Source organism: Vipera berus (assembly GCF_964194415.1).
Source record: "Vipera berus genome assembly, chromosome: 1".
Classification (NCBI taxonomy): domain Eukaryota; kingdom Metazoa; phylum Chordata; class Lepidosauria; order Squamata; family Viperidae; genus Vipera; species Vipera berus.
The window spans coordinates 169,054,439-169,070,272 of NC_138202.1; the positions used below are offsets into that span (position 1 = coordinate 169,054,439).

The 15,834-nt window shown below is 38.9% G+C and overlaps 1 protein-coding gene across 1 annotated transcript in view; it reads right to left on the minus strand.

Moving 5' to 3' along the window:
* The window catches only part of LOC308675366 (uncharacterized protein), a gene marked incomplete at its 3' end in the record, with an annotated part of 106,079 nt that extends 101,620 nt beyond the window's left edge, over positions 1-4,459 (minus strand). Inside the window, exon 1 of the mRNA XM_081340623.1 lies at positions 4,354-4,459. Coding sequence (XP_081196749.1) covers positions 4,354-4,456 — 103 coding nt within the window. The 5' untranslated portion in view covers positions 4,457-4,459. The remainder of the gene's footprint in view (positions 1-4,353) is intronic.
* Positions 4,460-15,834: the final 11,375 nt, after the last annotated feature.

A 15,834-nucleotide genomic window follows, 5' to 3' on the forward strand; every position in this document is an offset into this window, starting at 1 on the left:
ACCATCTGGAAAGTAATTGTTACTCATTCATCTACAACCAATTATCATATGAAATAGAAATTTGATATAAGCAGGGAACCTAAATGCAGGCCTGAATGTACACTAGCTTTATTTGCATATTTCTCCCTCTACTCTATTTCCTCTACTCCCTGGAAAAAAAAACTGATAGAAAAGGATTAAGTCTGCAGAATTATGAGTAACATGTCTGGTTCTCACAGGGTAGAGAAATGTCAAATAGTTGTGGAAATTGACTCTAGTTCTAGTTTCTGCTAATGGGATTGTATAAATAATTGCTTCTGCGCTTAGTAAGTAATAATATATATTATGGTAGCTAGTAATAATGGTCCAAGTGGAGAGTTAGCCCACTGACCAAGTTAGGTCTTATTTCTGAGTAAATATAGAGAGAGGATTTTACAGCAAACTCATATTACTAATTTGACTTCTCCTGTTGATCACATGACAAACATCCCTTCACAGGCTCAAGCAGGGAAGGGCAACCTGGTCTCCTGCAAAGATTTTAGATTTTACATGTTTAACTGTACCAGTCAGTTTGGTGAGACACACGGGATTCATCACATTATAAGGATGCAGGAATGACTGCCATGGATAAAGAATTTTTTCCCCCTTCCATTTTAATTGTGTCTGATTCTTAAGAACTGCCTGGACAGGTCCCTGCAATTTTCTTGACAAAGTTTCTCAGAAATGGTTTGCCATTGCTTCCTTCCTAGGGCTGAGAGAAAAAGACTGGCCCAAGGTCACCCAGCTGACTTTCTTGCCTAAGGTGGGCCTAGAACTCCTCTCCCGGTTTCTAGCCTGATACCTTAACCACTACACCAAACTGGTACTCTAAAGAAAAATACAGAAATCTTTAAAAGAAGACCTCTCCAGTTCGTGTATCATTAGATTTTATTTCAAAGTGGCTAGAGGATCCTGGGTTGATCCCGCAACAAGCTTCTGCAAGAAGTATCAGCAATGGTCTTTTGTTCCTCTACTGTCCTAGGCTAAGAGTCTAGCTACGTGTCCTATTGAAAACACTGGTAGCAACAAGGATTTAGGTTTACCTCTTGAAAAGCTGCCATTGTAAACATATACTTGAGGTCCCAGTTTTTCTTGAGGAAAATAAAGCACAATACAATTTTATGTTTGTTCTTTTTCCACACAAGAAAAAAAAAAGCAGTATGAAGTACACTCTGGGGAATACAATTAGCTGACCTTTCTCTTTTTTATATAATGTAAATGTCATGGTCAGACACAAACTATGATTCAGCCCAATGTAGGAAGTCATGTACAGAATAATTGGATAGACAAATCACATCCTAAGACACTCCCTAGCACCCCATGATACTTGGAGTCAAAACATAACCCATCTATTGATAAGGCACCATTCTTTCTGCATCCGCATAGAATTTAGGAATGCCTAGTTAATTTTCTCTTTCCCCTTAATGTTAATGGCTACCATGTTTTACTGATTCTACACCAGATACCAAGGTCCCTTGATATGCAGATAGTCTGGCATATAAAATTATTAAATAAACACTAATTTCATTTCTCTTACCAAACCCATCAGATTTTGAGTGAATGCAAAGTTGAAGTTTTGTTCATAACATCAATGAAGTATAACATTCCATATCTGCCCAGAAAATTGGTCAATATTTGCCTTAACAGTTCATAAAATAAGTCAATACTTTCCACTGAGGGTAACTCCCAAAGCTTTGGATTCAGTTTTTTAAAAGGAAGCGGGGGCCAAAACTTCCAAAACTAGGAAAAAAGAATAATCTGAAGCATTGTAAATTATAGCTAAAATAGGAGGAAGGAGAGGGTGATTAGGTGAGATTCAATTACTTCTACTTGGAACAACAACAACAAAAAAAGATCCGAGGTCCACTTTAAAAGGAGGGAAAGGCCTCCAGCCACACTTTGAACATTACAGTCAAGGAAAAGCACAACTGATTACCTGCCAATCATTCTCACAGTATTGGGGAGGGGGGAACAGTAGTCTTTAAGATGTTGCTAACCATAACACCCAGCATTTCTCAACCTAGCTACATTGGTTGGGCTAGTCATACTCCTAGTTCAGTAATTTTGGAGGTTCACAAGTTCACTAAATGTATGCAAGTAGTGAGTCATAAGCCTGAGCTTATAACTAAAGGTGGTAATTTCCACCCAGCTGGAAATGAGGACCTCAGATCCTGGGAGAGTAAGGCAAAATTTAGGGATTCCAAGCTGATTTTCCTCCCTTGAGTAAGACATTGAGTGATGGATCATAGACAGCACCCTGTCTCTAGGTTGCCATCCAGCTTGTAGAGGCAGCTGTGGGAATAGTTGATGGATTTTGTGAGCCAGATGTCAGCAGTTTTTCACTCTCTGGCCTAGGGCTGATCCTATATGAAATACAATGTATAGTGTTGTTTCGACTTAACGAAGACACACTGTTTCTGAATAGGAGTTCATGACATCAGATAATCCTTACCATGAAACAAGCTGATAAGCCTTCCACAAAAAACAAGATTATAGCCAGGCTGAGTTAGATCCTGATTTTAGAAGCCTGGCAGCCCTCAAAAGTGCAAGGGCTAAATCGCATTATAACACGAGACAACAATTAAACATTTCAGTCCAGTACAAATAGCTCATATTTTGGCCTTCTCAATGCTTAATGAAAACTTCTCTACATATGACATATAGTGGAAAATGTGTTGCCCAACACAAGATCGCTGGCGTACCCCCAGGCTGTACATAAACAAAACAAATAGCATGTACTAACCTAACCCCACTTAGACAGCTTGTTCAGGGCGTGCTTTTTAATTTCTTTGGCAGTTAAAAATCTTAAGCTTAAAGTTCCACTGTCATGTTTGTCTGTCTTTTAACGGTGAGGATGGACTGGCTGATTTGATTCACACTTGCCCAGGAATAAGCCGCATTAAATCAATGGAATTTAGTGCTTCCTAAGGATCGTCCTGCAAATCAAATTAATGCCATGGCACACATTTCGAGGGAAGACTGCATAGGACTGTGAATTTGGATAGTGGCCTTGTCTTTCCACTGCAAATCTATCTCTCTGAAGCATGTCCCATGCAACTCTGACATTATCTTAGAGCCTGCTCAGATTACACAAAGGGCACCCTCTAGAGGTCTCCTTTTACAGTGTACAGCACAGTAACATCCTTATCTTTATTGGACTTACAGCAGGGTAGAAAAAAACTTTTGTTCAAATTTGACTGTCCATCCAAAAAGCTGAGTGTGCAATGTCTCCTGTCCAAAAGCGTCCAAGCCATTTTAGTAATACAGTCCAACAATCTGCAGATACACGTTCACATTTGCACACATGCAGACACACATATACAAGCACACATACAAACTTCATCCACCATTCCAATTTCTTATAAATCAGAGTTTTAGCCAATGCAGATAAGCCGGGGAAAAAATAAAAATCCTCATCCTTTTCGCAGTTCCACTTGAGTTTTTAATCTAGCCAGAACAAATTCGGAACAGCTGAATCCAAGTGGGTGTCACAGAAAGCCATTTAGCAATCCTCCCAACATTAACCTTGAACCGATATGAACTGGAAGCCAACATGCTGGCTAAATGGAATCCATTGCCATGCCACGAAGACAAATACTAGGCTTCCTGACTAGACTTCCTGTCCTCAAGCACCAGGGAGCAAAATGCAGGGTGCTGATAGCCCAGCCAGAAGGGTGAGAGAACAGTGTGTCACAAAGTCTGGCTTTCATCAAGACCAGCCACTTAGGAAAAGGGGGGAAACGGTTATCTCCAAGAAGCAAAGAAATGTGGAGAGAAAGTCAGAGAAGCAGGGGGGGGGGGAAGAAAACCAAAAAAGAAAGAAGTTCTGTGCAATTCTCCCTAACAAAGAATTGAATAAAACAGATGTAGTTTAGGCAGTGCAAAAGGACTCCACCCTTCCAATTCCTTGTGTTTACTTCTCTCCTTCTCTCTCTCTCTCTCCCTCTGTTCAGAAAGTTTAGGCTTGTTTCCAAAGGCTGCATTTGTGTTTCATCACAACTGCAAACTTATTACAAACAGTAATAAGACTTCTTTTAAAAATGCCTTACACAGAAATAAAGCCAGACCAACTGCATTTATCCCTAAGAGCTCGGTGGATTTTTTCCCCCATTGTTCTTCCTCTCTTCCTTGTCCACCACGCAGATGGCAGGGGGGAAAAAAACCTTTAGCTTTTAAAATCCATTTCCCATTAACTGACTTTTGAGCTTCTGATCAATCCCCTGGTTCACAATACACCCACACAAATACACAGAGAGCATCCTGCGCTCCCAAGTCCATTTTTATTTCAGCTTGAAAGCACAAAAGTCACACTCGGCGCTCTAAAGTGAAACTCACCCCCTTCAAACTCGTCCTCTTCTTGTGTTCGTATCGTCCCCAAATGTCCTAGAAAAGCAATAAGAATGACAAACGTTCTTCTTCGGGTCCAGATGGCCATCATGTCTAAATATTAGACATGTATATCCCCCCTCGTCCTAGGGCGAGGAAAAGTGCAAAACAAAAAAAGTGTACAAAAGAAGATTATATGGACATCATAAAAGCCAGCTCTTTTCTTTCAGCACTCCCACAGGACACAGGGAAAGTCTGCAAGCTCTCCTCTCTTGCTTGCCTTTTCTTTTTAACCAGCTCTGGCTCTTGCGCAGCCTGCCTGCGAACACTTTTTCCCCCCTCAAGTGATGCAGCTTTAAATAGGAAGAATGCTGCCTCCAGTTCTTTTCCTGCCCCCTTTCAGCCTAATAATCATCCAGTCCCTGGCAAGGAATCGAGTGACTGATGGTAAACAATCGAATCAGGAGAAGCTTCGCTCTTCTTCCCTCAAACTTTTCCTCTTTCTTTCTTTTTCTCTTTCTTTCTTTCTTTCTTTCTTTCTTTTTTTTCTCTCTTTTTTTTTTAAAAAAAACACAGTTTCTGAGAGCAGCTACCTCTCTCTGTTGCTGTTCAAGAAAAGCTCTCCCTTGAAAGAACAGGTTGGGATCCACAACATATTTGATCCAGTAAAAATGATTTGGCCATTCAGACTGTTGGAAAATGAGGAGACGACGAGATGCTAAAGCATTCTTTTTAGAGCAAACTTTAGGTTCTGAAAGGAAGCATCCTCCTTCATAGCTGCAGTCAGCCTAAGCTTTGCCCTTCTCCTGATCCTGCTTTTCTAACCTGCCTTTTTCGTGTACAGCTCTTTCCTGCTGAAATTATGAAGACTGAAGTCCATTCCTATCCGGAAGCATAAAGGTGAGAAAGGCAAATCAAATTCTTCTCTATTCACCTCAGTTACAGTAATCCAGAAGATAGATCCCCGTTTTTTTTCCTGGGAAATTGCATGGCAATGAATTAAGGAAAACTAAGGCCTCTTACACAGATTTTGCTGTTGACTTTTCCACTGCTTATACTTTTCTGCCCAGAGGCTGCCCAGATGGATAGATAGGTGGATGGATGGGTAGGTGGATGGGTGGGTGGGTGGGTGGATGGATGGATGGATGGATGGATGGATGGATGGATGGATGGAAGGATGGAAGCTGCCTACTGTCCTGAATCACCAGATTGCCCGGTGACTCAAGTTTTCTCATATCAGACCAATGGCAAGAGTCAATTAGAAATAGTAACAATGTCTCTTTTGTAGCCTTTTCAAAGCTGATAGGCAATCACATGCCTTGCTTCATAGTAGGTGGCTTAAAGATAGCATTCTAATTGTCTTAATATACGGTAATATTTGTTTAGGGCATTACGAGAAGATTAAAAAGCAGCTCCCAAACACAGCCAGTCAATGCCAGGACAAGTGATGCTGTACTGCTGAGCCCTGCCAGAGTGGTAGGGCTCAAGCAGTTGTCCAAATCTGCTGTATGATGCTATTTAGGGCAATTCTATATTGCAGTTTTAAGCTGATAGTTTCCTGTACCATTCCCAGATATTTCTATGGGACTATGGGACCATGCTTCCTCCAGCCTGAACAGGAGCCAAAAGAGTGCCAGGACTGAATGGAGCATGAATTTCTAGTAGTGATGGCAGTAATTGATTTAAGAGGTCATAGTTGGATCAATTACAAGATTACTTTTTTAAAAAGTGCCAGGATGAAATGGCTGTGTAGGACTATGTGAATAGCTGCTGGAGAGGGTGAGGCATGCCAGGCCACTCTAAAGATGGGCCAAGCAGAAAAAGGAAATCTGCCTGTACTACGCTGCATTGCGCTACTAAGAAAAATGGATTTGCTAAGAGATCTTAGCAAGTCTGAATCATGGAGGTATATTTTTTTAAAAAATGAAATTATTGTAACAAATTTTAATAAGCCCTAGAAACAGTATGCAACAATGTGTTCTCTGCACATTGTGGGTTTGCAGATTATAGCAAACATTGATTTGGTTTTGTCTTAGGCTGATGTTGAATTCTGCCACAGGAGTTTGTAAATCATCCCTATAATTCTGTATTAAGTATGTACCAGGCCACTATTATGCAATGTGTGATTCCAGCCATTAAATCTAATCCCTTCTATAAACATGACAATCTTCAACCATGCCACAACTTTCAGTTTTCCATTTGACAATTAAGTGGATTAGTAATAAATTATTACAATTCTGCACTCATATGCAATCCATTTTCCTCTTATAGTATTATACTATCAAATATAAATTGGGCCTCATATTAAGTCATATGTATGTATGTATGTATGTATGTGTGCATGTACTGTATGTGTGCATCTATGTATCTATGTATTGGGTTTCATGTGCCCCCACTTCAGCCAAGGCCAATGTTTCTCATCCTTAGCAAACTGAAGGTGTGTAGATTTCAACTTCAACTCCCAGAAGTCCCCAACCAGCCAAGCTGCCTGAGAAATTCTGTATTGAAGGCCATACATCTTAAAAGCTCCCAAGGTTGAGAAATACTGGTGTAGGCAGTCTATCTAAATTTGGAGGGAGAGGGGGGTGTTCATGGCAGGATGGAAAGAGAGGTTAGTGGATAAAGTATTTATGCCCTTCAATTCCTCGTCAGTTCTCCTACACCTTTTCTTCCTTCATATTAAAATATAAACCCAAGAACTCGGAATTCCTTGTTTGTCTTCTTTGACCCCCATTCTTTAAGCACAGAAAAGGATGAGATTAAAAAAAACACATAATATGCCTTAATTTAAACATCTGGAAGCTCCATTAGAAATATGTTTCTCTATTGCTTTACCATCTGCACATTAATGCATGCCTAAATGCCTAAATAGGAAGTATTTCACATACTTCAAGGATGAAACAATAAGAGAACAGATCAAGGCAAAAGACACAGAAAGGGCACAGGGAGACCAATCTACAGGTTTCTCCCCACACCTGAAGCAAAGTAAATGGCGCCTCTTGGCCTACTCTTGTTGACCAGTCGAACTATTTTAACAAATGAAGAGAAAGAACCACAAATATTTTCTCCCATCCCTGACAATAAAAATTCTAACGAAATAATGATCAATCGATTTGATTCAGCTGCTAACTCAGTCTACATAAACATAGGATCAGCTTTAGGCAGACAGGGTGGGGCTACCTGTCTTGTTGTGGCTTCTTGAATGTGTCTCTTTCAACATTAGACAGTGCTAAGCACAAATGTCTGAGAAGTATGTATGTTTCCATAGAGCAGACATGTCAAACAAAAGGCCCGGGGGCCAGATCCGGCCCGCGAAGTGGTTTCATGCAGCCCGCAAAGCCATCCTGGAAACAGTGAGGGAACGGCCCCCACTGCCTTGGCCCTGGCCCAGAGACCCTCCTTCTGCCAGAGACCCTCAGATCTGTCCCACTCCTGCCCAGGCCCCCATAGGCACCCTTGATGCGAACGATGTAGAGCTGGCCACGCCCACCCAGTAGGCCATACGCACTCTAGCCACGCCCACCCAGTAGGCCACACCCACCCAGGCCACACTCACCCAGCCCCCTGAGGGCAACCACAATGCTGATGTGGCCCTCAATGAAATTGAGTTTGACACCCCTGCTATAGAGTCTCCTTGTTCCTCTTAGTAGCCAGCCCTAAATCATGTGTATACCCTTTTTTCCTGTTTATATGAGCAACACAGATGGACAGAAGCTGGTATCTTTTATTATGGGAACTGATGTGACAAGTATTTAACCCCTCAGTGATGTATTCAGTTATTATATTTCAACAATTTGTAGCCCATCTTTCAAGGGGAAAACACGGTCAGTGTGACCTCTGCTATATCATCATAAAATAGAATAATAAAATGGCTGTTGTTGTTAGCTGCGAAGTCGTGTCCGACCCATCGCGACCCTATGGACAATGTTCCTCCAGGCCTTCCTGTCCTCTACCATCTTCTGGAGTCCATTTAAGCTCACGCCTACAGCTTCAGTGACTCCATCCAGCCACCTCATTCTCTGTCGTCCCCTTCTTCTATTGCCCTCGATCTTTCCCAGCATTAGGCTCTTCTCCAGTGAGTCCTTCCTTCTCATTAGGTGGCCAAAGTATTTGAGTTTTAGCTTCAGGATCTGGCCTTCTAAAGAGCAGTCAGGGTTTATCTCCTCTAGGACTGACCGGTTTGATCGCCTTGCAGTCCAAGGGACTCGCAGGAGTCTTCTCCAGCAATAAAATGGCTAAATAATTACAATCCACAAAACACATTAACATGTAGCCATCTACTCATTTGGAACACAATAGGTATTCCAGATGAAACTGTAAATCTGTATTCTGCGTCCCAGTCAAATCACTGTGAATAAAAATATGACAAAAACATTAATGAATCTTTGGAGCTCATGACTGAGCTTGACTTGCCCAAATTGTTATAAATTCCCCAAAGTAAATGCCAGTATCAAAAATGTCTTTTCCCCTGGGTTGGTTCTTCAATTTAGTTTAGTTAGAAGGTGGCTGAACGGGTTCTGTAGTCTTCCTGGTGTTATATTTTACAATCACTATTCTGGCAATCTGCAGTATTGCCCACTCGCTGGTTTCAATCGTTCTTTCTCTCTACTTATCTTTCCCTCTCCTCCCTTCCAACAAAAAGTTGGGGGTCTTATATGTATTCCTTATATGTATTCCTAGCTCTGTTTTCTTGCATCTTCAAGACTGACTGCTTTTCCTCAGTTCTATTCTCCTTCCATTGCCTAAGCTTTATGACTGGGTCTCTCCCCAAAATCGTATCTATTTACTATCTACACGACTTAGAAAATCCTTCATGCAATGTAACTATTTCACTTACAACTTGCAAGAGTCTCTCTCTCTCTCTCTCTCTCTCTCTCTCTCTCTCTCTCTCTCTCTCTCTCGCACACACACACACACACACACACACACTAATAGTAAATGAAAAATTGTTTGCAATGTGAAGGTTGTTATAGATTCAACACAATCAGAATGTTTATCATGCTAAATATTTATGTGGATTCTAGAACCTTGGAATGCTCACAGCACGGTTCCCCAGTCTAAGAAATGTTTTTCTTGGCATAGTGTTATAAGGCACTGTTACAATGCAAAAATAATACAGTACGTGGAAAAGAAAAAAAAGCCCTTATATTTTACAAATCAGCGGTAATTTAAAAAACAAGGTATATCATATAGCATTAAACAGATAAATCCAATCGTGCTTTCAAATATGACCTAAGATTTTTAATAACCACCAAAACTAAAACTAGCATTTTTGTCTTTTCTAAAATGAAGAAACTTAAAATATGCATATTCAGCAAACCAAAAATGTATTTGAATAAGATCTTCTGCTTCAATAGTTTAATAACAACTCTGGGTTTTTTTCTAGCCCTTTTTTATTATTATTGCTGCTACTACTTGTCCTATTACCAGGGCTTTTTTTCTCATAGAATGCTCAGAACAGCGTTCCGGCACCTTTTTTTTTGCAAAAAAAAAAAACCAGCTCCCTTATTGGCTTTCCTAAGCCTATTGCAGGGCTAGCAATCTTGGCCCTTTTTTATGACTCGTGGACTTCAACTCCCAGAAATCCTGAGCCAGCCATGCTGAGGGGAAAGGGAGAGGTTTCCAAGCTGAGCCAGGCTGGCTCAGGAATTCTGGGAGTTGAAGTCCTTGAGTCATAAAAGAGCCTGCACTAGAGGAGGACATTAAAATTATTTACAGGGTTACTTCTTTAGGAACTAAACTTTTAGAATGTAAAACAGCTAATTAAAAAAAGCCAACAGGAAAGAACCTCACATTTTTCATCTGCTTCTGTCTTTTGGAAGGTAAAATTAGATAACAAAATAATCTATTTCTTATGTTAACATCTCTGCAATGAAATCAAAGGTAACAGGAAAGAAATGAGAAACATTTTTTCTCAGTGTAATATGTCTAATTTAGCTGATTCTAGAAAAATAAATAGTATCTTTTGTACACTCTTGAAAACTATTTTGAATCTAAACAATTCTTAATGAAATATTCTTAATTTGGACTTTACTTTTACTGTTTGGACTGTTGTGTGTTTTGAAAAATAGATTATTTAGAATCTAGTTATGTTGCACTTCAGTCTTTAAATAATTAACCTAGTATATACATAACAATATATGATCTTTTCCCTGGTGAGCTTAACATCAATAACAATATTTATTAAAAAGGCTAAATAATTTCTGGGGGTATTATCTGTATAGTAAAATTTTGGGCAAGCAGTGATCATGTTACATATGTGCATAAGCATAGTCAGTAGCATACGCCTTTTAAAAAATATCAAACATGCAAAGAAACAAAACTAAGTCCAAAATATCTGTATTACATCCAGAAATGCCAACTTTGCAACCAATATTTCTCATCCCTAACTATGGCACCCTAAGGATACCTGCATACATGCAAATATTTTTCTGGGATCAGTAACACAGCAGGGATTGCTTTTTCCTTTCAGTAACATATACCTAAAACCTGTTTATTGCATTTGGCAATTGTACTAAAAAAAATCTCATTGTCAACCAATATACTGTAATTCATTTAATTTGAAATCAAGTGAAAAATTGATTTAAATTATTTTATTAAAACAAATTAAGTTTAAGTTTAAGTTTATTATATTTGTATACTGCCCTTCTCCCGAAGGACTCAGGGCGGTGAACAGGGCATCTATAAAAATACAAATTACAAAAATTAAAAAGAGAATTAATGGCAATTCTTTTATAAAAAGTTGTCTCAAACAAAATGAGTTTGACGTGCCTGCTCTAGATAGTTGAATGCCCCAAAATAAATTCTAGACCAGGCCTGTACATGCAGCCTACCAAGCACCCTTGGACAGAGACAGACTTTTTTTTTAAGTAATGAAATCACCACCACTGCCCTGAAAGTCATGTTGCCTAGTGCCTCCATGGCTTACCATGACCACGAACTCCAACACTGTAGATGCTCCTCTAGTCACCAAATAATTGATTAGCCCACCAGCATTCCTTTGCAGACCACAAAGATTTTTAATTTATCAGTGTGGGCCTTTCCCTTCTACAAGTTGCACAGATCTCTTCTAGATTTTCCTCTTGCCTTTCCGAGTTAACTCCTTGGTCTGTCACTGAACAAGAATTGACTTTGTAGGGAAGCATATTATCATTTGATGTATATTTAACATATGTTCTACCTTTATTTACCAATTATATAATATTTGATATGTAATAATATTTGTATGTAATCTACATGGCGAGGTTTGGGGAAACTTACAATAGAAAAAAATATTTTTAAAATCATAAGATTAAAAGATCGCCTGGCCTGCGCTGCCTCCGCTGCCCGCACCGCGCAGCCCTGCCATATAGAGTGGGCTCTGCTGCTCCCACAGCACCAGCTGCGCTGGCTCCAGCTCTGGGAGGGGAGCCCGCCGCCAACACCCTTCGCACCTGTGACTGCAGCAGCTCCGCCCCCCCAACCCCCCCGCCTCCTGCACCTGCCAAGATGAGAGTTCTGGCACCTTTTTTTAGAAAAAAAGCACTGCCTATTACTAGTAATGACAGCTCTGGCTGCTACCAACAGTGAGTAACAAGTTTCAATCCTTGAAATTGTTTGTACACCCAATGTACTCGGTTGGGAATTAAAGAGTGAATGAAGTAATAAAAAATGAACTAAATGGAGCTTGGTCAGATCAAAACTGTTATTGTGTACCAATCAAATACCCTACTATTGTTTCTTTTTTGCAGACTATTAAATCCTAATATATTTTTTGTATCTTGAGTAAATCCATTACTGAAAAACGAGAATCTGTCTTCGGACTTCCACCATCCCAAGATGGTAAAAGTTGTAAGTACTGACTAGATTCTTATGCTGCACTATGCTTCATTAAAGATGGATTACTGAATAAACCATAACGGAGTACATGGGACACATTATCCATAAACCATGATTGACAAACAATGGTTGGGTTCATACTAGGGTAACCCAAGCCAAACAAACCACATTTTAGCTTCATGCAATACATGGAGTTAAAACCCTATCAAGTAAGCTAAGATGGAAAATATCAGGGAAGATTCAGATTTTAGAAACTTTGATATATTAATTTCAAACTGCGGGTAGATTTCTTAGGAGGCAACTTAACAGAATTAAAGTATATCCTTCAGCATATTTTTGGACTTGAGTGGTGAATGTTCAGCTAGTCTTTTATGCAGTGCTTTTTTTGTAAAAGAAAAAGGTGCCGGAACACACACATGTCATACAACCTGCCTTGCCTAACCTACAAGGTTCCATCCAAAAAAGGTGCCGGAACTCCGTTCTGAGCGTTCTATGACAAAAAAAGCCCTGGTTTTATGTTTTAAGTAAGCAAACAAATATGGTGTTTTAACAAACTTTGATTTTGTTTACAAAATTATTTGACCTTTTTTTTCTTATTTATGTGTAGTATATGCCTTTGAGTCAATTTTTTGACTCCTGGCGACTGCCTGGTTGTGTCCCTCCAGTTTTCTTAGCAAAAGTTTTGGAAGTGGCTTGCTAGCTTCTTCCTAGGGTTGAAGGAAAGTGACTGGGAGCCAGCTTTCTTCATAATAAAATGCACAGACTCCCAATTTCTAGCCTGAAGCCTTTAACCACTACATTAAACTGGCTCTCATTTGCATGAATATGTAAATTTAATTAATTACTTTAAAATCATAAGTGGGCCTTCTTTCATTTTAAATAAGCTGACATTTGAATAATATTCTATTGTCAATGGATGGAAAATGTATTATAATAAGACACTCGAAGAAAATTTTAAATAGCTAAATTATTTACGCCCACACTTTCAGCTTCAATGCATAGGAGGTTTTTTGTTTTGTTTTTTTTAAATGAATTCCCAAACTTCACAGAATTTAAAAAAAAACAGCTTGGCTCAGATCAAGTTTAATTCCAATAAAAATAAATTGGGATTGAGAAGTAAATCCATTCATTGTTCCTAGACAGACAATCATTCAGTTCAGAATGTGGCATTGCCTTGCCAATGCTTCTTTCCAGTACAGAAAGAAGGGAGCGGGCTTCAGTGGCAGTCTTCCATGTTATTTATTGCCCTGACTATACAAAAAGCAATGGGAAACTTCTAAGAACAGTTATGGAACATACTCTCAGATGAATTATTCTCTGGACTACAAACTGATACAGCCCAACATGGAATTTATAATCGCATAAATGAGTTGAGAATTCCCAGTTGAAGAACAACTGGGGCAGCTACATCAATTGTTGCAGTCATTGCCAAATCAGATTCCGGACTAAGATTTGTTAACAAAGTTATATGGTACTACAAGTGTTTAGACTTTAACAGATGAAACATTACAATATATCGTTGTATTTTGAACTATGATTTGGTTTGTTTCTAGTGGTATTTATGCAAAAGAAGGTCCACTTATTCTGTTAGGCAATAACATACCCAAACCTCTCTTGAATAAGATCATGGAATTCTTCAAGTCCATATATCCGACAGTGGCCAAAGAGTCAAATGAAGCACTACTAAACAACACACATAATAACCTTGTAGAATACAAAAAAATCATAACATGCCAATTTATGGACTTCTGCCTCACCACCTACTTCCAATAGATTGGACTAATATGCAAACAGATCAGGGAACACCCATGAGATTGCCTGTCTCAGGATTCATGGTAGAACTAGTGATGCAACATCTCCAAACAATAGCCCCCCCCATGGAACCATAATGTGCAAGACACATTCATTATTATTTTTTAAAAAAAGATAAACATAAAACCATCAACACCTTTCATGGAAGCAGTTTCACAAAAGAAGAAGAGAAGAACACCAACATCTTTCCGGACGTACTCATCAGCAATGAAAACAACGGCAAACCAGAAACCCAAGTCCACCCCTTTGTCCCATGATGTTACCTAGACTGGTAATGAAATGTCTCTAGAAAGAGAAATAACCTCTCAGAGAACATCAAGAACCCAACCATTTAAATAGACTACACATTTGTGAAACATTGCACATGTGATACCAATTGGAGTAAGAAGCATAATGGGCCAGATTTTCATATGGAATAATCTCATTTTTCAGTCTATGAAAGGTCTGACTAAGCGTATTTTCATGAACTTCATAAATTATTATTAGCACTTAATTTGATAGACAGGAATCAATCGGTCCTACCACCGATATAAAAGAGAGGTTGGTTATCCTTCTATTGCACCAAGATAACCCTTCAGAATTAAGTCACAACCTATAGCATATGGGATTCATTCTGTTAAATATTTACACGGAATTGTTAAGCAATATGTATTCTGTCAATTCAGGAATGGATTCAGGAGTAGATAAGGCAATCTCTGAATTTTTCCCATCTACATTTGGGAATTTCAAAGTCGACATATAGTCAATGATCAGGTTTGGAAACTAAAATAAAGCTGGGCTTTTTAGAACATTATCTAGATGTAGACATTTCTGAAGAAATGAAAATGTGTTCATCAACTACTCTGATTAAAATAACATTTATTAGTCCAAAGAGCTTAATTAATTTTATTTTAATTAACCAGGAGACTGTGAATTCTAGTCTTACCTTAAGATAATTTTGGGCCAATCACTGTCTCCAAGCACAACACGCCTCACAAGGTTCTTGTTGTGGGGAAAATAGGAGAAGAAAATAGTATTAGGTATACTTGCTGCCTTGAATTATTTGTAAACAAATAATGAAGGTGGGGTAAAAATGAATATAAATACATAAATCTAAATCTTTACCTTAAAGTTGTGAAGTACCTCTAGCTGCCTGAAGACTGCTTTTGAAGCAGTCACTCTAAGCTTCATTGCAGATGTTCTTCACCTTTGAAGAACTGATCTACAGAAGTGCTTCAGTCATGACTAAGGAGCCTTCATTGAAGGACCTCCACAGGCCTAATGTTGTGAGGGTGTGGGTGTCAGGACTTCAAGGGCCAAAAACTCAAATGGTCACTTGATGGACATTGTCAGGAACAAATTTGGTTGTTTAAATATTTTCTTTAAGTATTGGTTTTTAATGTAAATATTTCTAGATAATGGACCTGAATTTTATCTAGCTGCTGAGTATCAGGTAATTGCTCGGAATCTTCTGAAGAATTCTGAGTAAGTACTGGAATTTCCCTAGGGAAAATTACAGCTTTCCTCAGAACAGAATTAAAATTAGAACTGCCAACCAGGGTGGAAAATATTAACTTCCTGAATATCCATGATTTGAGACTGGGAAATGAAGAATTGGCACAGAGTCTACTGCAGAAATGCAATCTCAGAATGAAAGTCTAACTCACAGATGATTCTTGTTCTTTCCTAAGGAACCATATTTGCAATCACAACAACTGTAAATCGTTATTCCCATTTCTTCAGATGTTTTGATGTGAGACTTACTATTTTAAAACAAACTATTTTTGGTATTTATCCTGTCCCCCAAATTTCTGCTTTTTAATTAAATCTAGTATTTAAATAAACCCCACTGCCTACGTAGTACATATTTTAATACTCCTT